This window comes from Pan troglodytes, chromosome 14, assembly GCF_028858775.2.
Source record: "Pan troglodytes isolate AG18354 chromosome 14, NHGRI_mPanTro3-v2.0_pri, whole genome shotgun sequence".
Taxonomy (NCBI): domain Eukaryota; kingdom Metazoa; phylum Chordata; class Mammalia; order Primates; family Hominidae; genus Pan; species Pan troglodytes.
The window spans coordinates 58,144,774-58,171,628 of record NC_072412.2 but is presented as its reverse complement, the minus strand read 5'-3'; the positions used below and the strand labels follow the sequence as shown (position 1 = coordinate 58,171,628).

Genomic DNA, 26,855 nt, shown 5'->3' with positions numbered 1-26,855 from the left:
TGCAGTACCAGCTACTCGGAAGGTTGGGTTAGGAGGACTGCTTGAGTCCAGGAGGTTGAGGCTACACTGAGCCATGACAGTGCCACTGCATTCCAGCCTGGGTGACACAGCAAGACTCTCTCTTAAAAAAAAAAGAAAAAACCAACAAAAAAAAATGAAGATATTTTATATTCTTTTTTCATACTAACTCTTCAAACTGTACCATATATTTCACATAGCACATCATCTCAATGCAGACTAGTCATATTTCAAGTGCTCAACAGGTAACATGTGGCTAGCAGCTACTGTGTTGGACAAAAGAGCTACAGTTTTCAAAAAACCCAATTCAAAATTTCCCCATCAGTATGTATTAGGACATATTAGTACTAATCTAAATGTTCCTCCCAATACTGCTCTCTACATCCCTTTCGTCAAAATAGCTGAGAAACTAACATCCACTGTTTTTCTACGCTTTCTCTTCACTTGTAAACCGACTTTCTCCCTGCCCATTCCTCCTCAAAACAAAACAACACACACAACACCAACACATAGTTTTTTTTCAGGGCCAAATATATTGTTTTGAAAATCCTATCCACCTTCCTTCTACTAGATATCCTTCTATCTTTGTACATTTTCACTAGTAGCCAGGTAAAACAAAAAATGCATGCCATGGTAAGTTAAGAGCCTGGGAAATATGGATTTAATTAATCCTAATGCTGACTCCCAGGAAGGATGAGAACAGAGGTTTTAATCTCTATTTTGTAGATAAGCAAGCTGGGTCAGATAGGTTAAGTGACTTGCCCTTATCTACAGTCTCCAGCTTGCAATACACAGCAATCTGACAAGTATATTAATTTCTTACAAAAACAGGACAGGAAGAGTATCATCTTGAATATCTAAGGTGTTGAGTTTAGAAAAAACATGGTAACTGTAACACTAAAAAGCCTTGATCTTTAATCTCAGAAAAACTTTTAACACCTGGAGACGGCAGATGAACTACTGAGAGATGAGTAATCTAACCTCCCTGCTCATTCACTATAATATCAAATAACTACATAGATACTCATGTTGGCAAAGACTGTTTCCCTTGTTAGAAAATGCAACAACAAGCAGTATGCAACAAGTAGACAACGGGTTAACAGAATAACTGGACCCAACTGAGAAGACCTAGATTTTAGTCCTAGACAATGAGAACTGAGGGATAATCTTGAGCTTAACTTTTCTGAGCCTGCAAAATGGGAGGAATACTAAGGGGCTGCCTGTTATGCAGGGCTGTTAGAATTAAGTAAGATACTACATTTAAAGTGATTATATATTTTTTAAAGCTTTCAGCTACATATAAACCTCAGCCTCAAAATCTATTGGAGTCAGTCCTAAAAGAAACACATACATCTTTCAAATAAAGTGTGAAGCAGATGCTTAAATACCTTAAATACCAACTAGATATACTTCAGTCCTTAAAAAGTATCTGTTGGTGTTAATACCCTGATTTTGAAAATTATACCATAGACTACTTAAGAGGTAATCATTGGACTAGTTAAGACACTATCAATGGGGGAAACTGGGTGAAAGCTATATGAGAATCTCTTATTTTTGAAATTTCTAAACATCCAAAATTATTTCTTAAGAAATAACTATACATACACACACAAACACACACACAAATGATCTGTTGAATAACTCAGTGTTTTCTAAAAGGTGCCACAAGGAAATGTGTTTTCTGTTACAGAAGAAAGCAGTCAAAATCAGAAAAAGCTGAGACACATGTTAGCTTGTTTCAGTCATTATATCAGACCATTACTTCCAATAAAAAGAAATTTCCCTCCACTCATTAATGAAGCTATTGCTATAAAATATAATCTTAGTTTGTAGTTCTGAGTGTGCTGTGAATTAATCCACTAGAAAAATTCTTACCTAGTTATTGCACATACTTAAAATTGACCTCAACACAAAGTTCTGTTTCTTACAGGGTTATATATACAATGAAGCCTGGTTTTCTACTCTTCTCCTAGACTTTCCTTTGGCATTTACCACCTATTTGCGTCCATCTCTAAATTAGCAATAAGAAATGGGGTAGATACCTTATCCTGTAAAGCCCTGCAAATTCCAGGCAATTAGATGACAGTATCAGTAGAAGGAATAGAAAGGAATTAAGAAAGGGAGAGGGAAGAAGGGGAAATATATCCGCTGAGTAAACCAACTTACAACCCAAAAAGAAACAACAGGAAGGGCCAACACGCAAAACTAAACACCCTCCAACTGATGTCATAAACTTTACATGGTAAACAATAAATCCCAACTCCCTCTAGGATTTTGCTGCCATTCATTTGTATTCTTAGAATTTGAGAAGTCAGAACTTTCACAGAAAGGCTACTTTATATTCATTACGGAGCAACCTTATTATACTCAATGTATCTTATCTTGAGAACATAAATAATGAAAGTAAAAAGAATGTTCATTACTATTTAATTTCAATTACACAACACAGTATGAATATAAAGCTCATCAAGGCCAGAAAACAAACCTGCTACGAATTGTTTTGGCGTAGGCACATCTCCTTGCCCCTCTAGCTTTTCCCATCTCACAGCCTCTGGCTTTTTCAGTTTAATTTCAATCTGGAGGAAATACCAAATAAACTCCATTACTCGATGTAAAATACACAAAACAGTAAAAAATGCAGTTTTCTTAAGTCATCAAAGTTTTGTTAAGAATAGTATCTTTGACAGTTTCCTTAAATTATACAAGGTTAAATTTGAAAAACTATGAAACAATTTTGTTTCTACGCTCAAAATTCACCCTTGAAAAAAACAACATACATACTATATATAAGCTATAATCAAGAAGACACTTGAAATACATATGCTTTTTTTCATCCAAAGCAATGTTCTGAACCAGGGATGATTCTGCCACCCAGGGGACATTTAGCCATGTCTGGAGACATTGTGGGTTGTCATACTGCAGTGAGGGAAGAGGTGATAATGACATCTATTGAATAGAGACCACGGTTGCTACTAAACATCCTACAATGTACTGGGCAATTCCCCAAAATGTCAATAATGCCATTACAGAGAAATCTGATTCTAAAAGAATTACTGCATTTACATGTGCATTAACCTGTTTTACAGTGGAGAAACTTATTTCACTGTATAAACACAATACAACTCATGTTAACATTCAGGCAATCATTCATTCAACAAATAATTACTAAGCACCTACTATGAGACAGTACAGTCTTCGAGGCTGTGGGAGATTTTTGTTTTATTTTTAGAGACAGGGTCTTGCTCTGTCTCCCAGGCTGGAGTGCAGTAGAAGGATCATAGCTCACTCTAGCCTTGAACTCCTGGGCTCAAGTGATCCTCCAGCCTCAGCTTCCCAAGTAGCTGGGACTTCAGACAAGTGCCACCACTCCTGGCTAATGTTTTTAAAATTTTTCGTAGAGACAGAGTCTCACTAGGTTGCCCAGGCTGGTCTCAGACTCCTGGCCTCAAGCCATTCTCCCACCTCAGCCTCCCAAAGTGCTAGGATTACAGGCATGAGCCACCAAGCCCGGGTGGATTTTTAAAATATTAAAGACACATCCTCGACCATTTGGAAGTACGTGAGATACTTTAAGAAAGTTACTGAAGTTCTAAATAAGTAAATGTTCTAAAAGCTCAGGAGAGAGCACACCTGACTGTGAAGGGGAAACGCTTTATACATCTTGAAGGGCTCTGAAGGGTAGAAGCATTTCCAAGAGTGAAGGGGTAGGTCTCCAGAGCACAGGGAATGGCCTAACTGGAGCATGGGTATGAAAGGACACTGCATCGGGGAGTACTGAGAAGACTAAGTTCACTTACTTACCGAGAAGACTAAGTTCACTTATTAAAATGAAAAGTTAATAGTATCCTAATAGCATCTTTTACTATCTAATTAAGGCTAGGCCTCTGAGTCTATCCTTGCCCCCAACACACACAATCACATAGCATTTTATCTACCTTTTGTTTTCTTTATTCAAATAATGCTCTCACTTCTATTTTAACAGGCTAATATCAGCATTTTTAGTGCAAATATTAAAGTAAGCACTATAATAAACATTATATAAAATAGTTTAAATGAGCAATTGAATTAGAATTTTATATTCTCATGTTTTTTTCCTATGAAAAGGATCACTACTTTTGTAAATGGGATTAAAAAATCAAAAGGCAGACTTAAAAAAAGAAGTCTATTCACCCTTTGGTTCTTTTATCTTTTATCAGATGACTCATTAAACTAGCAATTCCAGGTCATCTTTATACCAAATGCATTTAGCAAAAGGACCTTCAAAATTTGCACCTTAAAATACCTTAACAAGCGCTAACATAGGGAAAAACTGCCAATATTTTTAATCAGAGATAAAATGATGGTATATGTATGTGGGTATCTGGTCTCAAGCGTTTATTTTTATTTTCTTTAGGAGCAAAGAAATGTAATAAACGACTGTTTTCATAATAAGAGAAAAATATGAAACAAACGTCACTGGGATAAGGGCAAAGAGTAGTAACCCCAGCACCTTAGGAGGCCGAGGCAGGCAGATCACCTGAGGTCAGGAGTTCAAGACCAGCCCGGCCAACACAGCAAAACCCTGTCTCTACTAAAAATACAAAAAATAGCCAGGCATAGTGGCATGTGACTGTAGTCTCAGCTACTCAGGAGTCTGAGACAGAATTGCTTGAATCTGGGAGGCGGAGGCTGCAGTGAGCCAAGATCGTGCCACTGCACTTCAGCCTGGGCAACAGAGCAAGACTCTGTCAAAAAAAAAAAAAAAAAAAAAAAAAAGTATAGTATCTTTGGTGTAATTTACATGTTTAAACTCTACATATATAAAAACATATTTCATAAGAATCTCTAGAATTCCCTAAAGTGAACTACAATTAATTTTTTATAAAGTAATATACCACCAATATTTTCTATATTCTGGTTACTTTAAGTTGTCACTGCTACGATATTTATCAAAAGGGACATAAATCAAATAGATGGCAATGACACAGCAATAGTTACTGAAAAGAACTGTTAATATTATCTGAAAAATTAAAATTGCATCTTCTTTTAATTTTCAACTCATCTAAAACATGAGGGCCTGGAAAGTACTGTGTACATCACCACATTAAACTTGGCCACAGGCCACCCTATATTCACACTTCATGTTCCTGTAACTATGAACATACTGTCTATAAAAAGTTCCTTGTTTCACCTGAAGAGCAGCACAGAGTAGCATTCGCATCTACTGAAAGCCACTATAACCCGAGTAACTGTGCAGTATGAACAAAGAGGACTTTATAAAGCAAAAGGCAAAGCTCTTAGTAACAACCTGCTTCAGCTGAGACAAGCTGACCTCAACTTGAAATTATACTTAATCCATTCATTAAAATAGCTGCATGTAATAAACCACTTAAAGTAGCTTTTTAAAAAAGGTAAAAGGGGCCAGGTGTGTTGGCTCACACATGTAATCCTGGCACTCTGGGAGGCTGAAGTGGGAGGATCACGTGAGCCCAAGAGGTTGAGGCCACAGTGGGCCATGATCACTCCACTGCACTCCAGCATGGGCAACAGAGTGAGACCCTATCTCCCCCGACAAAAAAAAAAAAAAAGTAAAAGAAGGGAGGGACTAATGTCCTATGAAATCCTTTTTACATTTAATTCACTTTCAAGGTTTGTACATGCTTTTAAAAATGAAGTTTTAAGTCTTCATGATTCCGGCAGATAGTTCTAGAATTAGCACCAGTCCAATTTCAGAGGTTTTTACTGCAACCATTAACATACCATTCTATTTTAATTTAAGTCAAAAAAACTTTAAAAGTAACTTAAAACTTTGGTAGTTTGCTTGAATGTTGCTCTCATATGTACAGGGAAGGCTCTCAAGTTGCTAATATCCCAAAAGAGTATTCACAGATTACACTAAGAATCCCTAATGTGCTGGATCATTAGCTCTCAACAGTATAGGTACTACCATCCACTTCTGAAGTCTCCTCTGCATAGCAGAGAGTTTAATTCTTTCCAATGAAAGAAATTTCAGATTTAAAGAGATGGCATTATGCTTAAGCAATCATGATATCCAGACACCACCATCTTAAGTGGTAAGTAAGATCCCACCTACTACTACAGACTGACATGAAGGTATCTTTCCCAGAGACTAAAGAGCTGGGGCAATTTACTGGCAAACTTTTAAGAACCATACACTTCAAGACTGTACTCATTAAATAATTGTTCCCCTAATCTTCAGAATACAGCCTTCCCAACATACTCTTACTAAGCTCTTTTCCCACTTAATTGCTACATCAAATTCCTTTGTCTGAAAATAGCTGCCTTAGAGCCCAGACTAATACATCTACCTTGATTTTACACTAAAATATTTCTATAATCATTTTTTAAATGCAAAAAAATGGCAATGAATGGAGAAGATTGAAGGTCTTCTCCAAACTTCTAACAGCTCATTTCAAATATTTGCTGAGTACCTACTCTGTGCCAGAAACAGTGCTGGTACATAAGGACACAGCCTCTGTTCTTCTTAAAGTAATTAATCAGGAGAGACATTCCCATAAACAAAAAGATTCCAGTATGTGTCAGGTGTAGTGACTGACCTATGTATCAGGAAATATCAGGTTATCTGAAAGGAAACATGCTAGAATGTCATCTCTGTGGTGAGTCTGAGTGATTACTTCCTAAACTCCTTTATCTTTTCCAGATTTTCTATGATAACGCATTTGCTGAGTTTACAGCCCGAATAAAAATCGAAATAACTAAAACAGTAAGAAAGGTACTGTAACATTTATTGAGCTCTTATTACATATCCTGCATGCTACATGCTTCACATATATCATCTTACTTAATGGAATCACCCTATTAAAAAGATTGTTATCCATATTTTAGAGATGTGGGAGCCAAGATATGAAATAATTTGCTGTAAGTGCATTTTTCAGCTAGAATTTTAACTTATTTCCTGAGAAATAGCCAGGGGTTGAGAATAAGACAAAAACAATCAGTTGTATAGTTAGAAGAGTCACAAATAGGTGCCATTGGTTAGATATATGACCATAAGCAAGCAACTCAATCTCAGCGAGCCTCAGTTTCTCCTATAAAATGAGAACAGTTGGCCCTGACTCATTTAGGGTTCTCAAGAAGATTAAATGACATTATGTATGAAAAGAATAAAGAACCATGTCTGGCAAATAACAACAGAATGCTATTATCAATATCCTCAGCTAAAAAACCTGGGCAAATTATTGAACATCTCTGGGTTAAGTTTCTCTACCTGTAAACTAGGGATAAAAATACCTACACCATGCAGTAACTATGAGAATTACATGAGATAATTCATAGTACAGTGCCTGGAATGTGATAAAACAGTCAAAACACCTATTCTTATTCTCCACAGGTCAAACAAAATGGGACTGGCTAAATAAGCTACAGTACACGCATATGCCGAAATACTTTGCTGTTGAATATGTAAGGATGTGATAAAAATATCAACAAAATGTAGCTGTTTAAAAATTATGTAGAGTAAAATTCTTCTTTTAAAAATATATAAATATACATTACAAAATATATGAAAAGAATACACTTCAAGATCTACAATTTGTGATCTTTTTTAAACTAATTCAGTTAAAAAAGAAATCTCACTATTATCACCACCACTGTATTAAAAAAGCAAAAGAAAACAATAATTTTAAAAACTCTCATATCTATGTATTCAGACAAGCAGAAGGAAGCATCATGCCCAGATACCCCATTCCATTACATTATCACCAGGATTTTTATTTAACATACATATATTCTTCTATGAACATTAAGCAATAGGATACGCTCTAAAACTTCTCAAAGTGGGAGAAGAGAAAAGGAGGCTATTTTGTTTCTAAGACAGACATTTTTATTTCTCACAATTCCAGGCCTTCGTATTTTATATTGTATAATCAGCAAAATTACTATGACTTAACTATGACTTAAGAATACAAGAACATTTCCACAAGGGCAAATTCACCCCAAAAGACTGAGAATTCTAATTCTTTTTTTTCTTTTGGAGACGGAGTCTCACTCAGTCACCCAGGCGGGAGTGCAGTGGCGCGACATGATCTCGGCTCACTGCAACCTCCGCCTCCCAGGTTCAAGCGATTCTCCTGCCTCAGTCTCCCGAGTAGCTGGGACTACAGGCACCCACCACCACGTCCAGTTCATTTTTTGTATTTTTAGTAGAGACAGGGTTTCACCAAGTTGACCAGGCTGTTCTCGAACTCTTGACCTCAAGTGATCCGCCCGCCTTGGCCTACCAAAGTGTTGGGATTACAGGCATGACCCACCGTGCCCGACTTGTGAATTCTAAATCTTAAAGGGAATGAAAATTAATTTTTAAAATGAATATTTCACAATATGGGTGCCACTAAAGTCACAATTCTGAGACTGTGACCAGAGAATAGTGTCATGAAATCAACAAGATGAAAGACATATAGTTTCTTAATTTCTAAAAAATTAATAGGCTGACATTAAAGCTGATATTCAGTAAAAAGTAGCAATAACTATCAGAGATACTGAAAAAATATGAATCCTGGCTTGGAAAAACATATCGGATACTACACTGTAAAATAGTTAAGAAATGCTACTTCATTAATTTCAGGGTTTTACCTCTTACTACTTTCATCACAAATTACATATCACTCAAATAAATAATATTTAACCACTGGCTATACATGGATATGCAACATTCATTCAATCTTGAAGGTGGGAAAGAAAAGAGAATTCCGAAAAGCAAAGAAATCGCCCTTTTAAGCTGCAAATTTTACAGAATCTCTACTATTAAGCAGATTCTCCTCTGCAAAATGCGTCCTTTCTCAATTCGCAAAGGTCCAAGATATCTCAACAATCAAGATATCTGAATACATGAAAAGCAAATTATTTTAGTACTGTTGTCTCTTAAGTGTCCACGAAGTAAGCCTCAGTAACCCAGAGATTTTATTTTCAGTATTTTAATATTGTCTCCCTCTACTGTATGAAAAAGGAAATTCAAAGATTTTATCATTTATTTCCCTTAAGACATAATTAAGAAAACTTCTTTCAATTTGCTTCCCCCCAAATAGTTTAAGAGTTAGTAATCTAACAAGATTATGTGTGTGCACATATATATATATATGGTATATAAAATACAGAGATTCCAGGGTCAGGACAAGAAAAATAATAATTCTTTAGGACACATCCTTAGAATCTAAGTTCTCCAATTCAAAACTTAGAAAAACCTAAGCAAAGATGCACTAGTTTGGTTGGCAATCAGAAGTGTATCTATGTCTCCTAGGCCAGGCTGAAGAATTTAGTTAACTAGGTAAACTTGGGGAAAGTATTTAAACTCCATTAACATGATTGTTTTTCCACCTGCAAAACTAAGAATAAACATTCTCTGCCAATGTCATGGGACTAAAACCAAAATCCAATTTTAATTCATTCACTGAACTAAGCACCCACTGTGCAATGTATGTGGTGAGGGCTGCCAAGTTTAGCAAATAAAATTATAGCATTAAACATATTTACATAATAAAAAATTATTCATTGTTTATCTTAAATAGAAACTTAAATGAGCATCTTGTAACTTTATCTGGGGACCCTAACTGGGGCACATACAAAGATACAAATAAAACATGCTTCTTATCCTCAAAGACTTACACAGAAACGAGGGACATGAAATGTATACATAAACTACTATATAAGGAAGAAAAATCATCACTTAGCATTTAAAGAGGAAGGGGCAGAAAAGGCAAACTGAGAACATAGTAGTATGGTTGAAGAATGGTTAAAATTAACAAATCCAAGACTCAAAAGAGAAAAAAGAATTGAGATAAGAGTGCTTAATTACATCCTCAACTCTAGCCACACATCTATGTATTTACCACACATGATATTCTTCCACTATAGGAGGTGGCTCAGTAATACAAGTTCTTAAGTCATTTATCATTAATTCACACTCAATTTAAATAACTCCAAATGGACATGCATTAACAATCTTTTTTTTTTTTTTGAGACAGAGTCTCACTCTGTTGCCCAGGCTGGAGTGCAACGGAGTGATCTCAGCTCACTTGCATTAGCAATCTCGATAGACATATACCAAAAAAAGTCAAATTCATTATTTTATGAACTATATCCCTCTCAAATCTACCTATTTTGTGCTTGATTACTAAAAATTCTTTTATTAAACAAATTCTATACTATGTGGATAGGACCAGTGAGAGACCAAAATCCTGGTGAGATTTCATCCCTTTCCTCACTTTCTATTGTCCCAAGCAGCTATTTCAAAAATCTGCCTCATAATTAACCAGCTTTGTTCTTGACAATCTTCAAATAAGTAGGCAGATCCTTTTTAACTGGATGCAAAAAACTACTTCACTTTACACTTTCTTCTCCAACCCTCCGCAGCTGTGTCCTTTCTGCAGGCCCAATTATCATTCTTCACAACACAGGCCAACCCCGATCCTGTTCCACAACAGGAAACTTCACATGTCCTTAGAGCTTCAACCTGATAAATACTAACGCAGTATGCTGCAGGACCTGTGTATAAGAAAAGGAGTAATAGGCCAGGTGCAGTGGCTCACACCTGTAATCCCAGCAGTTTGGGAGGCCAAGGTGGGCAGATCACGTGGTCAGGAGATCAAGACCATCCTGGCCAATATGGTGAAACCCCATCTCTACAAAAATACAAAAATTAGCTGGGCGTGGCAGTACGTGACTGTAATCCCAGCTACTCAGGAGGCTGAGGCAGGAGAATCACTTGAACCTGATTCAAGAAGGCGGAGGTTGCAGTGAGCTGACATCACAGCACTGCACTCCACCCTGGCAACAGAGCTAGACTACAACTCAAGAACAAGGAAAAAAAAAAAAAAGTAGTAATGGAAAAAGCCTACCTACATTATTTATTCCCATTAACTCATTTATCATATACCTTCACACAATTCTACAGCTGAAAGGACTCCAGAGTTCATTTGGTCCACAGCCCTCCTTTCAAAGGTGCTGAAAATTCAGTCTTATAGTCATTTTGTGCCTAGACTAACTACACAGGGCAAGCAAAGATCCAGAGTCAGATTTTTAAATTTTCAGTTTTTTTCCTACTAAATTACACTATTATCTACATCTTTTGAGTGATACTCTCTGAATATTAATTCTATTGTATATCTCTACTTCTTTTAGAAACTATAAAGGAATCTAAAAATTACTCAAACTATAATTTACTCATTGTTCCCTCATAATAGAGTAATCTAAAATTCAGTTTAAAAAAAAAAGTCAGGAGTTGGAGACCTGCCTGGCCAATATGGTGAAACCCCATCTCTACTAAAAATACAAAAATTTAGCAGGGCGTGGTGGTGCATGCCTGTAGTCCCAGCTACTTGGGAGGCTGAAGCAGGAGAATCACTTGGATCCAGGAGGCAGAGGTTGCAGTGAGCCGAGATCACACCACTGCACTCCAGCCTGGGCAACAAAGCAAGACTCCGTCTCAACAACAACAACAAAAAAAACAAAAGGCAGATTCATCTTTATAGTAGTTTGTATTTTTAACTGCATGAGGTAGGGTGACAAAAGTATTTGTACATCAAAACAGACAAAACTGACAAGTTCAAGGGAAGAGACATTGTCAGTATCAAATCTTAAAGACAGGCTGATTATTGTATCTTTTTTAAAAAACCCCTTTATTGAAAAACATTATATCTGTCTTAGTAAGTACACAAATGCCACACACTCTAAGTGGATTTTTATACTTTACTGTACTAGAATTTGAGACGTAAAATAACCCTTATACTCAAAAGTTGTCACTCTTATTTTCTTGTCCCTGTTAAAGATAAAGGGCTGAAAGAATCTACAAGCTTATAAACACATGGGTGATTAGTTCACCAGTATTTCTATAATTCTGAAAATATTACTAGTAACAAACCTTTTCAATGGTCTTACCTTTGTTGAAAGTACTTTAAACGTGCTCTGTTCTGGTATTATAGGATGAAGAAGTTCCAGTTTCAAATTGTAATCCTCTCCAGAAGGAAGTTTAACCAAAGCAGACAACTAATGAACACAAAATTAGCATCATATTTTGTAAATGTATATAATGGAGGGTAAAAAACCTAGACAAAATAATGACAAATCTTCAATAATGTTACAAATTATTTTAAACATTATATATGGAATTTTAGATTTAAGAACCTCAAAAGGTTCTCAAAGATTTAAGAACCTTTTTTTTTCCATCTGGTATCCTTGACATGAATTCTTATAGACATCATTAAACAGCAGAAAAGAATAAGTTTCATAATATTTGTCATATATTTAATCACACCTATTTGATATTTAGATTTCAAGAAAACATACAAAAGCAAAATGATATATAACAAAAAGTGATCCATGTGCAAAACATACAGTTCTATCACTACCTCTTTTAAATAATCTATTATAAGGTTCTCTACTAAATGCTAAGAAATCAAGTTGTTAAAAGTCATACTCAAGAGGCTGGGCACGGTGGTGCATGCCTCTAATCCCAGCACTTTGGGAGGCTGAGATGGGTAGATCACTTGAGGTCAGGAGTTCGACAACAGCCTGGCCAACATGGTGAAACCCCGTTTCTACAAAAATTAGCCAGGCATGGTGGCATGTGCCTGTAGTCCTAACTACTCAGGAGGCTGAGGCAGGAGAATTGTTTGAACCCAGGAGGAGGAGGCTGCAGTGAGCCGAAATTGCGCCACTGCACTCCAGCCTACGCAAGAGCGAGACTCCGTCTCAAAAAACAACAAAAAAAGTCATACTCATTTAACATGGTTAGTCAATTCTAAGACATGTGTGATCACAAAACTAACTAGATCTTTTTCATGAAGTACACCACACAAGTATAACCAAATCACATTATCTTACTAATATAACCAAATTCTGCTTTAAATTTCAAATCTAAAGAAAAAAATGCACATCCAGCTATAATTTACCAACATATATATTCTTACCTCAAAGCAATGGCTTCAGATTTTATTCAACATTTTCCACATCATCTCAGGAAGAAATAGCATTTATCTGATAAACTGTTATAGATTATTCTGCAATATACTAAATTTGCAAATAATAGTAATCAACATTGAAAAATGATTCAGTCTACTGACCTCTTTTTCTGAAAATTCCACATTTACATCATTCTTCTGAACATTCTTGATCATAAGTGTAATGACTACTTGAGATTCTGTTTGATACCAGTCATACCTATTAAAAAAAAAAAAAGAAACTTAGGTAACTCTTTTAATTTTCTTAAAGCTACTGTCAAAACAAAAACTAGTCTGATAAACAACAAGAGCTCCACCTGGAGGAAGAAAACAGCAAAGCAACTACTGATTCACAGAAACAACTTTATATAACTAGTTTTTTATGCTCTGTACTAATGGAAAAAAATGGTAAGGTAAATGATGCTCACACCTTTCCAGTAGACTTAAATACTTGCATGATTTTCTGGGTTCTGACTCATCTCTAGCACTGTTGTGCTTAAACTAATATAAATATTAAAGATGTCATTTATTTTAAACAAGCTAATATTTATATGCCACCAATAGAGTTTTTATACTCTCATTTCATCCAAATACTAAAGATAAACACTTAAATCCCTATTTTACAGATGATAAAACTTAACCTCAGAAAGGTGAAGCAATAAGCCTGAGTCAACACTCCAAGCTCTCAAAACTGATGTTGGAAGCAGATAGACTTGAGCACACAAAACAGGGGCAAATGAACTAAAATTAAAATCATATGAAGTTTAACTGTGTCAGGCACAACATCATATACAACACTTTCCTTCAATTTCAAGATACATGGAAAGACTAATGGGTCTAGATTCTAATTATGTGCATCTTTTGTACTGAAAGCTCTAGAAACGCAGGAATCCTCACTTTCAAATTAGACTAGATTAAAAGCTCTCTGAGGGCAGAGCTGTTTATCCTGTCGCTATTATATCCCTAGGACCAAGCACAGTGTCCGGTACACGTATATTAAGTTAGATGTTGGATTATTTTATGCTCTGAATACCTTAATTATTATTTCATGGTTATGTGCCCTACCCCTGCTGCTGCCACCAGGGCAAGTCAAAGTTCCTTATCTACTAGGTACTTGGAGTTTCATCCTGTATCTCCCCACAACTACCATGAATAGATTGTTTTTAACTTTTCCAGGCCATTTTAGGTAATTATATCCAAAACCACCTTGATTAAAGAAATGAACTTTAAGAGTCTCGGTTTCCCTTTGCAATTCAGTAAGGATGCAAAGCTCTAGATCAACGGCTTGTGTTTCTGTTACGGTCCTAAGAATACAAGCTGTACACAGGCTAATGAATAATTAAAATTCAAAGACTTGCTAGTTGCTTATTCATTATTATAATTGCTGCCCTCAGCAATATTAACTTTCAACGCATACAGAATGTTCCTATGAAAAATTTGCTCCAAATATAAAAGGCAGGGTAAGTTACAATTCTGTTAGATCTACTACTAACTTGTTTACCTGTGTAGTAACATAAACTTAACTGGAAGAGACTCTCCTTAACATATGGAAAGGTAACATAATATGAAACCAAGTGAAGCAACTTTAAAGATGAGAAATGATTTGAATTTAACTGAAGTACAAATATTAATCCTTAAACAGCCTTAAAATTGGCTTTACATAAAGCTATTACACAATTTTAGAAAACAAACAAAAACTTAAAAATCACATGGTAAGAATTTGCTTACTATTAAACTACAGGGTTTCTTCCTCTTTAGGCATATTTATCATGCATTGTTTTATGAAAAAGAAACACTCACTTGATTTTTGACTGATGAGTCCACTGGGATGCAGATTGATTTTGGCAAGTTGAAAGAGAAAGATTTTTACAAGTCAGTTTAGCAACTGTATATTAAAATGCATGTATTATTAATTTACCCAACACTGCAGTTATTTTGATATAAAATAACTACATGAAAATTTTCTTCAAAGACATAGTAACTGTAATTGTTAAATACCACTAGTTTTCGGAAAAAAATCAGAATGCTCAGCATTTAAAAAATCTTAGATTGAATTTCATAAAAGATTTTTGCTCTAAAATAACAGAACTTTAAATAACAGAAAACTTCTAAAGGCATGATTAGAAAAGGTTGCTTATATAAAATGGCCAGTTCTAAGATTCGGCAACTTCCTAAACTAAAATAACATTGTTTTAAAAATCGTTTTAAAGAAACAGAGTAATTAGCCAGGCTTGGTGGTGTACACCTGTAGTCCCAGCTACTTGGGAGGCTGAGGTGGGAAGATTGCTTGAGCCCAGGAGTTTGAAGCTCAAGTGCACTATGATGGCACCACTGCACTCCAGCCTGCATGACAGAGCAAGACCCTGTCAATTTCCAATTTTCTTTAACTTTTGTCTTAGCCTATCATAAAAAGCCCTACAAGTGATTCAAACTGTTGAACCTAAATAAATGCAATAAGGTTTTAGTAACGAAAAGATAAATGATCATCATGACCATACTAAAACACACGAAATCAACTTTAACCACACACTAAATTCATTAAAATAGGCCAATAATTTTCATGACTGGAAACTTCTATATTTATCAAAAAATGATTTTATTTCAGTGCCTAGAGGAACCAGCACTTAAATGGAACTGCTTAATATTTAAATATCAGACAGCTCATCCTGAGTCTTGTCTCAAATATATTTGGTATTTGAAATTTAAAATAATAAAAACATGAAGAATGAAAACTTTGGACTTACCACCTCAGATTCTGAGCCTATTAAAACATAAAAAGGAAACATTTTCAGGGAACAGTGCATTTTTAAGCAAAGTTATTTGTATGATTTCTATAGCACAAACATACTGATTAAGCAAGCAAATTCTCCGTACCTTTCAACTAAAGAAAAGTGGTTTCATTTTGCATCCTGAATTCATTTTAGACTCCTTAGTAATTTCTTACTGATATACCATACAAGCAAATCCACCCAAATCCCCCTTTCAACATAAGAAGCTATGCAAAAACCAGTGTATCTTTGGAAGTCCACATCTAAGGAAACGTATACTATTTAAAAGAAATTATAAAGATAAAAACAAATTTGTTTAAACCAAAAAAATTTCAGATGTTTACTTCTTTTTAAATTGAAACAAATACCAAGGGAGACCCACATACCATTCTGAGCTTCTTGACACCTTTTAATCCAGACACTGAAATTAGCATCTGCACCTAGAAAGAAAAAACTGACTATAACATCACTCATCTGCACAACCTATAAATCAACAAATACTTACTGAATACCTACTACATCCCAGGCAGTGTTCTAGGCACTGGGGAGTCGGCAGCGAATAAAACCTGTCTTAACAGACCTTATCACCAACTCTACTATAGTTATAAATATACCAATAGTTTAACATTTAGTTGTTAATCATGAAACATTTTGATTTTTTAAAAATTTTAACTACAGTCAACCTTAATTTCACAGATACAAATAATCTGCATTTCCCCCAATCCCGCTGCTCTTAGAGAAGCTTCCTCACACACAGAACAAAATCAGATGTAAATCAGACTCCCAATATGCCATCAGTTAGGGTGGGGAGGAGGCTTGGTAACTGGGAGCTGAGTTGAGGTCCAAAAGCCTTTCCCAGCCCCAGCTTGCTCTTCAATGCAGATACCTATTCAGTCCACTATTCTCTCAGTGGCTTTATCTGTTACCGTGCCTTTCCTACTAACACCAAGCATCTTTAAATTCCGTGAAGTTTTGTCCTATCTCCAAGTTACATGGCAGTCGAGAGGCTATAGGTGATGTATTACATATTTATAGATAACAGTGTAAATGTATGCATAAACAAATTATTCACTTCTGGAGACACAGAACAATGATTACATTTAAACAGTCACAGTGCATAGTAAGATATGTTAAAAGTATTAAAAGTACTCTAAATAAGAGCTTATTAATTCAAGTTAACTGCAGACAAGATAAATTTGAAAATCTTAAAAATTTCTTAACAAAAATTTCTACTTTACTAATTTATAAAAGAAATCCAACTATACCAGCATTAATAAAAAATTTAAATACACTCTCACACACACTGTATTCTAGAGGAGAACTATTGTATCAAAATCTATTATATCAAAAAGATTTGAATAACCTATTATTTTAAGTAATCAGTAACTAAAACCAAGCAATCTATCACACAAAGAGGGGAAAAGGTAACAATTCTTTACCCTGTCTGATAAAAATAGAAGCCTAAAAGTTTAACTTAACTTTTTCCCAGATTTTGGCCGGGCATGGTGGCTCATACCTGTAATCCCAGCACTTTGGGAGTCCAAGGCAGGTGGATCACTTGAGGTCAAGAGTTGGAGACCAGCCTGGCCAACACGATGAAACCCCGTCTCTACTAAAAATACAAAAATTAGCCAGGCATGGTGGTGCATGCCTGTAGTCCCAGCTGCTCAGGAGGTTGAGGCAGGAGAATCACCTGAACTTGAGAGACAGAGAACTGCACTATGGCCTGGACAACACAGTGAGACTCAGTCTCAAAAAAAGAAACAAACAAACAAACAAACAAAAACAAAAAAAAAAACCCAAAAAACAACAACAAAAAAAGTTTCCTGGATTTAAAGACAAATTTATTTTTAAGTAAAATATCCTCAACAGCAATTTTACCAAACAGGTCTTCCTCTGAAGGCCACCTCTGAAATAACTAAAGAATAAATGTCAATGGCATGATATTAAGATATTACTCAAGAAAATAATTTAGGGACCAGACGCAGTGGCTCATGCCTGTAACCCCAGCACTTTCAGAAGCCGAGGCAGGCAGAACACTTGAGTCCAGGAGTTCAAGACCAGCCTGGGCAACATGGAAAAACCCCATCTCTGCAAACAATAAAATGCAAAAATTAGTCAGGTGTGGTGGCATGTGCCTGTAGCCCCAGTTACTCAGGAGGCTGAGGCGGGAGGATCACTTGAGCCCAAGAGGTGGAGGCTGCAGTGACCCAAGATCGCACCACTGCACTCCAGCCTGGGCGACAGAGCGAGACCTTCTCTCGCTAAAAAAAGAAAGAAAAATGAAAATGTAGAGAATGGTATGACTCATGTTGCTTCAGGATTTTCACATTAGGTACCAAGGCACTACATAACTTCACTCTAGAATTTGCTAAGAGTGCAGATGTCCTGTTTGCTGACTGAATAGGCCTACTATTCACATACCAAAACTGGGATAAGCAAGTTTGAGAATAAGCCTTATCACCCAGACCTCTCCTTTTTTAATTTGTAGCTTCCATTTGCATAATCAGTGCTAAAATCCTTTTTTCTGAATAGGTACACAACAGAAAGGCAAACATTCAAAACAGTACAGAGTAAGAATGCAACATAAAATACTAAGAGTGAAGTTTCTTAATTTCAGCACTACTGACATTTTGGACCATATACTTCTTTGTTAGGCAGAACTGTCCTGGGCATTATAGAATATTTAGTAGCACCCCTGGTTTATACTCATTAGATGTCAGTAGCACAACCCCCATCCACCATTCATGATTATCAAAAATCTCTTCAGACATTGCATAAAGTTTCCTGGGAAGCAAAACCGTTTCCAGTTAAGAACCACTTCTTTAGAGAACTGTGATAAAACTCTATCATAACATAAAGATAAAATGATAATACAAGTAGGATTATGTAGTCTCCAATTTTCTGAAATTACTCACAACCTCTTAGTATTTTTCAGATTTAAAAATTCTTGGCTCTCGGCTGGGTGCAGTGGCTCATGCCTGTAATCCCAGCACTTTGGGAGGCTGAGGAGGGTGGATCACAAGGTCAGGAGATTGAGACCATCCTGGCTAACATGGTGAAACCCCATCTCTACTACAAATACAAAAAAATTGGCCGGGCGTGGTGGTGGTCGCCTGTAGTCCCAGCTACTCAGGGGGCTGAGGCAGGAGAATGGCGTGAACCCGGGAGGCAGAGCTTGCAGTGAGTCGAGATCGCGCCACTGCACTCCAGCCTGGGCGACAGAGTGAGACTCCGTCTCAAAAAAAATACATATATATATATATATATATACTTGACTCTCACAATTTCTATATGTCTAGATATCCACACCACTGTGATACTTTTCATATATTCCCTCAAAAATATAACATTAAAAGTCACAATACTCTCAAAACTGTGTTTCTTCTGTACCCTCTCATAATTTACCCAAACGTACACTTCACTTCTCCATAAAAACCTTTAATGTTAAGATTTCACATCTCAGCAATCTGAATAATTTAAAATGAACAGACTTCTGACCAAGGCAAATTAAACTTTCACTTCTCCATTAGAAAAAAACAAAGCCAGACTAAACAGAGCATGTTAAGTGTCTCCATAGTTTTTTACTTCTAATGGTAAAGTTCATCTATGATTTAAATGCCAAAAGGCTAATTTAATCGATTTTAAGTGATCTCATATCTGCAATCAATATGAAATATAATTTAGATGAGAAAAACAGGTATTGGGTTTCTACAATTAACTTGAAATTAACATTACCAAAATTCAGCTTTGGTATTTAAGACAGAAATAGATAAGTTTATTAAAGTATAATTTTTAATACTTACTATCTAATTTTTGTCCTTCTGTAAAAGTTTCTAGGGCAGCAGCATAGTTTTTTTCATGGTATTCACATATTCTGCATGAATATATTTAAAACAAATTAAGACACACAAAAAATCTGGAAAATACCTTCTTTCTAAATAAAAAACTTAGTATTTTCTACTGTTGAAAGAAAAAATTTATTTTAAGTGTATGTTAATAAACCTAGAGACTTTCTAATATACTGTTAAGATCTAGTACAATTCCTACTAAAATTCAATTTTAGAACTCACTTCAGAAGGAATCTGACTTTAATTGTACAGACTTGCTTACTCCAAAATATAATTATACAAAGGAATTAAAGAAGTTTCTTAAAGAATAGTTATACTTATCAACAGAAACAAGATGGGATATAAAGTATACAGATATAGCGCTTTCATAGCATTAAATGTAGCCTATTCAGCTTTGCTGAATAGGATGTTGTCCAGTCAATTAAATATAGTAAATTCCAAAAGATTGAAAAAAAAAAAAAGAAAGCAATGTGAAATCTATCAGTTTCATCTATACCTTGCAATTACTTCAATCATCACTATTTTAAAATTTACTAAGTACAGATCTCCTATCACATACTATGGTTAACAAAATAATAGAACTATAAGTTGTATTTAAAATTGAATCATATCTCTGCTATATAATGTATAAATACAGAATTTTACAACTTACATAAAGCTTGCAATGAACTCATTCAACAAATTAAATACCTACTATCTATACCAAGCTCAACAAGAAGAGTAGCTACTGCATACCCTTTTCTCAGCATAGCAGTGGAATTATTTGGATTGAGTTCTAGAGACTTCTTTGCATCAGCAACAGCAACTGTGTAGAAAAAGACGGGTTTTTAGTCAGTTATTTATAGATCCTAGCAAATACACACAACATATGAATCAGTTTTAGATTTCTAAGTTTTCAAGTTGGTAGAAATGCCAAATGGTTTTAAATTAGGCAAAGCTAATACAAGATAGAATTCAAATAAATATTACTCTTGTACCTTCCTTTTGGCTTAACATTTAGCTTCCTTCTTAAAGCTCTTCAATGAATACAGCTGTGTCACAAAATTCACCTCCTTGTCTCATTAACATTTTCTATGTAATTTTACTCAAGGTATTCAGTTTTTCCCTATTCAGAAGGTACAAAATACAGAAATACATTACTTTTTAAATACAGGTGGTCTTGTTATGTTGCCCAGGCTGGTCTTGAACTCCTGGGCTCAAATGATCCTCCTGCTTTGGTCTCCCAAAGTGTTGGGATTACAGGCATGAGCCACCATGCCTGGCCACATTCTTTTTTATAAAAAAAATTTAAACGAGCATTTCATTTTAATACTCTGTCAAATAGTAAATGTGATGCTATTTTTTATCAGCATACCCAATAACTATGAATGAAATCTGTATACATTCTCCACCCAATGAAGGAAAAAGCGACATCCATAAAATTTAAATGGGTGTTGCTCAACATGTCTGTCACATTTGAACTACTTTACCTTGTATAAAAGACCAATTTAAAAATTCTCAAAGACAACTTTTAATTTGTCATGGGTAAAATGTATAAGTAACTTATTAAAAGGGGGCAATATACTTTATAAGAAACGTTACCACAGTAATTCCCGAGAAGAATGTGACAATAAGCTCTTTGACAATAATACTGTGCATCATCTGGTTTCTGTTCCAAAGCCTTAGTCAGCTCCTACAAAAACAAACACGTGGAGTGTCAGTAAAAGTTTGTAAGAAGCCATCAAATTCTAATTAAAACATAATTTTTAATCAAGTAACTTATTGTCAGAAGCTATTTGGAGGAAAGATAACAGGGATATAATATTGGAGTTTTTCCTTATAAAAGGATCAATATCTCCCCCACTTCTCTTGCCCCTCCTCCCAAAAGTAGGCAATCTAATGTAGTATCTCTGTACCATAAAGCTTTTAGTTCCTGGTCTATAGAACTTAATAAATGATCATTATTATCAGCTCATATATTCTGAAGAGTTTAATTGTTACACATTGACCATTACAGATTTCCTCCTACTAATTTGAAGAAGATTCAAACACCATATAGAATTTGAGATTCCTAGAAAATGTTAAGCTGTGCAACAAAAAAAGACCAGAAGTTAAATCTAAAACTCAGGGAGGTTAAGACAATCAATACATACACAATCAAGTGTACCTGGCCCTCTCCTAGCCTCTATCAATAGCACACAACTCTAATAAAACCCAACTAAATATTCTGTTCAAAGCCCAGATACAATCTAATAGATGGCTATGTCAACTACCAAGAGTTAACATTAGAGATTGAAACTTTTTTAACTTGTGCAGTCACAACATATAGGTGTGGTAGCTGGAAAAATAATGATGTAAGAGATTACACAATTAGGGAGATCAAAGACAAGTGCAGGAACACTTTTATTTTCTGCCAACTGCCTACAAACTCTAGGGATTTGGTAGTTTTCTTAAATGGTAAAATTATTTCAAGAGCCACATGTATCATTGACTTTGCTTTAACCTAGTAGTGTGACTCTCAGAAAGCAACATATACAGATGCTCCTCAACTCACATGGGGTTACAGTCAATCAACAGAAAGTAAGGCTCAAATCAAGAGAGCAAAGAAGCTGTAAGATGCTACTTTAAGGGCCTCACTTTGTAGCTTGCAGGCTGTTACAAGGAATTTGGACCTTACGTTTGATGGAAAGCCATGGAAAGTTCACTGTTAGTAAGGGGAACATGGTCCAATTTACTTTTTTTTAATGTCATTCTGGCTGCAGTATGGTAAATACATTATCAAATCAAGACTGGAAACGGAGACTTCTTAGGAAACTACTACATTAAGTCTAGGCTAGAAAAGGATCTTAGCCACAGAGGTGATGAAGAGAAATACGATTAAGTTGGAACATATTAGAAGCAGAGAGACTTGCTAATGGGTGAACATGTGGGATAAGAGAAACTGAAGATGACTCCAGGGTGTTGGGCTTGCCTAGATCCGTATGTGACATCCAGGAATCACTCAATGAAAAGTATTGATTTTTCTTCTTGCAGACTTTTTTCAGCCTTTTCCCCGGTCTCTACTTTGACTGCATCTCCTTTGCCATAGAATACAAAAATATTTGCCTCTCTAGTCTTAATCTTCTCAAAGTCACTAATAACCCCTTATAAAATCCAACTGATTCCTATCTGACTTGATCTCTCTGTGGCCCTTGACAATAATAACCAGGCCTTTCAGCTTACTATTCTGCTGCCTCTTAAAAACGAATGTTCTCCTTGGGCTCAGTACTTAAGACTTCTTCCCCTCTACAAACATTCTTTGATTCCTTAACTACTGGGGGGCTTCACATATGTGTTGATGCATGCTGATGACTCAAGTCTATCTTGAGCCTAGACAGTGGTCCTGAGCAACATCAGCGTATAGTTTTCTCTAAACTTTACCTGAAATGTCCCAGAGGCAACTCATATACAAATATTCACAATCTAAAACTACTTTCTCTCCTCAAACCTATTCCCCCATGCTGAAGGCAATCTTCTAAGTGCTATCATCCTAAGTGCTATCTAAATGAATGGCACCAGTTCCTACAACATTCCCCCAGCCAGAAACTCAGGAGACATCCCTTATATTCTAATCGTCACCAAGTCCGGTGCATTTTACATAAAACAACTCACCTCCATGCCCTCAATCACTGCCCTACATGCAGATATTCATCTTTGACCCGGTCTGCACTACCATGTTCCTGCTATCCACTATCCCTTGTGCCTCCTCCAATTCGCTATCTACTCTGCTTTTAAAGTAGGTTTTGTAATTCAGAAAATTTCATTTTCCTTCCTCCAAATTCTTGACGGATCTCCATAATCATATGATAAAACTGAAAACCCTGTGCTGGGATTTAATGCCTTTGATGGCCCGGCCTCACTGTCGCCTGGGCTGGAGTGCAATGGCGCGATCTCAGCTCACTGTAACCTCCACCTCCAGGGTTCAAGTGATTCTCCTGCCTCAGCCTCGCAGGTAGCTGATTACGGCTGCCCACCACCATGCCCGGCTAATTTTTTGTATTTTTAATAGAGACGGGGTTTCACCATGTTGGCCAGGCTGGTCTCGAATTCCTGACCTCGTGATCCGCCCGCCTCGGCCTCCCAGAGTGATGGGACTATAGGCGTGAGCCACCGCGCCCGGCTGCACTTCTAATGAATTGCCAGGTGATGCTGATAATGCTGGTCCAAGAGCCATACATTAAAAACCAAGGTACTAATACTAGCCACATGACTATCCTAGGCAATTCTTCTCCTAGGTACATACAACCAAAAGAAATGCATGTGTTCACCAAAATACATGTACAAGAGTATTCACAGAAGCTTTATGTTAGCTAATAACTGGAAATAACCCAGATGTCCACTGTTAGAATAAATTGCGCCGTACTTACGGCTATACAACATATATTTATACAATGGAATATTACACAGCAATGCGAAAGAACTACTACTTCACACAATATGAATGTATACTTATGTAATCATTAAAGCAAAAACAGAGTGTCTACATTCAATAAAGCACCTACTGTATGATTCTGTTTATGAGTCAAGAACAAACAAAACTAACTGATGGTGATGGAGGTCAAAACAGGAGTCAGCAGGACAGTAAGAAGAATTACTGGCTGAGAAGAAGCATTATGAATGGAGATACTCTGTATCTTAATCTGGTGGTGTAAACATGTGAAAACTCATCAAACTATAGACTTAAAATCTGTGTTATTTACATAAATCATATATGCCTCCATAAAAATTTTTAAAGTAAAAGAAGATGGAAAGTGACAGTAAAATTCATTATGTTAATACTGTTTAAAAGCAACTTTTATATAAACTGGATTCCCAAAGGAAGCACTAGGTCTAACACGACAATAACAAATGTCAATTAAAAGTAATAGCTGTCTAGCTAATACAAGAAATTATGGAGAAAAATTCTCAGTGCTTCCTGTAACATTATACCCAAACTCATCCCAGAAGCCTTACTCCCAGTATCTAAAGGTCTGTATATTTAGGTGTAAAAAACATACCTGGACCCTAAAAGGCCTTATAGGACCTGGCTCCTAGTTTCCTGTCCAACCTCTCTTAATCAAATGGGCCCTCTAATAAAAAGGGCCTTTTTGTTGCTTCACATACAGGCCAACTTCATTCCTACCTCAGGATCTGCACTGGCTCTTGGTCCTGCCTGGAATATTCTTTCCCCAGAGCTTCCAAGTTAATTCCCTTGTTCCTTCAAATCTCCACTCAAAGATCTCCTCAACGGAGGCTCTAGTACCATGTGGCACATTTCTTATAAAACTCATAGCTAGAAAAGACGCTGTCTTGCCTCAAATTGTTAAACGTAACAGCAAAACAGGTTTCCTCTTTTCTGTGATTTAACGCAAAAACAAACAAAAACTCCTGGCTAAATTCTGTGACCCGCAGCATCATTTATCTTTAGGTTCTCCTTTAATTCTTATTACTTAACTCTTGATCTTTTACATTCCTTTACAGCTTTACGGTTTGTCTTCATTGCACACCTCCAAAAAGTGAGTTCTAGGTTAGCTGAGTATATAACCAAGACTTTAACCCACAGCAATCAGCGCCTTTGCACACAGCCACTCCAAAAAAAATTTTGATGAATATACAAATGAGTGAATAATGAATTGTGATAAGACATCTGGAAAGTTTCAGGGACGTGAGGGAAAAGGGTTTTGCTCCAGTAGACTAACTTCCTACCGACACTTTTACATAAGAATGGCAAGAATTATTGTCAAACGAAAAAATTAACTTCATCGAGCCCAGAGTCCACTTCTCTAATCATAAATGTCATTTTTAAAAAAATCCTTTCAGCCAAACTACAAATGCCAACCATGCTCCCAAGAAATAGAGGAGGTTTTTCTCAGGAGCTGTAGGGAGTGGAAAGGGCAAGACAGGAGTCTGGGGTAACGCGGCTACCGTGTAACAGAGAAAAGAGACCGAGAATCTCAATACCGGAGCTGAGACGCAGCATCAACAGGAGCCTGGGTCCCTGTCCGGCGGTGCGGGGAGAAGGCGGGTCAGCGGGGACCCGAAGTGGCCCAGCTCCCCTAAGAAGAGTGGAGGAAGCAGAAATGGGCTCTCTCACCTCTAACGCCGCCTGGGGGTCCTCGTCGATTAGGGCATCCGAGAAGCTCTGGAAAAACCTGTCAGGAAAACAACGACTTCAGCAGGGCTCACTAGCCAAGGAAAGGGGGATAAAATAAATAGCAAAGGGAAAGAAAAACATGCACCTCTGGGATGTTGCAGTTCCTGCTGCAGCCGCCGCCATCCCTCGTAGTCGCTGTTGCTGCCGCCGGAGCTGCTACTATTACGGTTACCACCTCCACGGCCGCCCAAGGGGGAAACTTCTGGAGAAACACCAACCGAGCTTCCGTCCTAAATAGCCAGCGAGCAGCCACGCAGCGCGCTGCTAGGGGGACGGGAGGCGACACGCCGGCGCGGGGCCGGCTGGGACAGTGGAGGACCGATTCCTCCCAGCCCCACCCCGGCCCAGGACCCGCGCTCCCAGTCCCCGCCCCTCGCAGCCATGGTTACGGAGGCCTGGGGCGTACACGTTCTCCCTCCCTTCCACCGCGCCCACGCCAGCGGGCCCTCCCACGGAGCTTTCAGTAGTAGTTTAGAAGCAGTTTTGTAACGTACTGTCATCCCTAAGGAACGTGTGGCGGTTAGGGGCGTTTGTATGTCTGTTAATAACGCAAGCTACTTCGAGCTCCCATTTTCCCTAGTTTTTATCATGGCTGCCACAGGTAGCCAAGCCCTTTCGCCTCCATTACGTCTTCCGCGGCTGCGTGGTCTCTTCCGGGAGCAGAGGCCCGGATGACGCGTGGATCCCCGCGATCTTTGGGCTGGGAATTCTAAACGGCTGGGACTTGCCGGAAGTCATTCTGCTCTAATAGCGGCAAAAAGCCTTCTGGTTCCTGGGGCGACGCGCCCGGCGGCCGTACTATTCACTTCCCCAGAACGCTACAGCCCAGGCTTTCTTCTTAGTGGGCTTCCCAGACCAAGAAGGGAAACCTTTCATCCGAAGGTACTGAGGGGAGGAAGGTGGCCTGAAGTTATCTCAGTGCCGCTTTGTTTCCCACCCCAGTCGGTCAGCCCTTCCTCAGCGCCCTTTAACCCTTGCAGATCGGATGGAGAAAGCTGCCAGCACGTTCTAGGGATGGGGGCAGATTGAGGAGCGGGAGGGAGTAGTCTTTGTCTAACTTTATACCAGTACCAAACTATGTTAATTTAATGTAGTTTTATAATAAATCTTTAAG

General features: G+C 37.1%; 1 protein-coding gene across 9 annotated transcripts in view; it reads right to left on the bottom strand.

The window, feature by feature from the left end:
* SUGT1 (SGT1 homolog, MIS12 kinetochore complex assembly cochaperone) overlaps positions 1-26,393 on the bottom strand; it is a 35,415-nt gene extending 9,022 nt beyond the window's left edge. Inside the window, exons 1-13 of one of the 9 annotated variants that reach the window (XR_008538819.2) lie at positions 26,236-26,338; positions 25,825-25,943; positions 25,682-25,739; positions 21,172-21,262; positions 20,326-20,395; positions 19,546-19,616; positions 17,256-17,351; positions 16,126-16,179; positions 15,716-15,732; positions 14,772-14,794; positions 13,095-13,191; positions 11,911-12,077; positions 2,504-2,594 (exon numbers count right to left, since the gene is read on the bottom strand). Coding sequence is in view for 8 of the 9 variants with exons in the window: in XM_054665333.2 (XP_054521308.1) it covers positions 2,504-2,594; positions 11,911-12,018; positions 13,095-13,191; positions 14,772-14,794; positions 15,716-15,732; positions 16,126-16,179; positions 17,256-17,348; positions 19,546-19,616; positions 20,326-20,395; positions 21,172-21,262; positions 25,682-25,739; positions 25,825-25,943; positions 26,236-26,241 (898 nt within the window). In the remaining variant the exon portion in view is untranslated. The other 8 variants (XM_063792161.1, XM_063792164.1, XM_054665333.2 and 5 more) reach the window with 8 other exon arrangements.
* Positions 26,394-26,855: the final 462 nt, after the last annotated feature.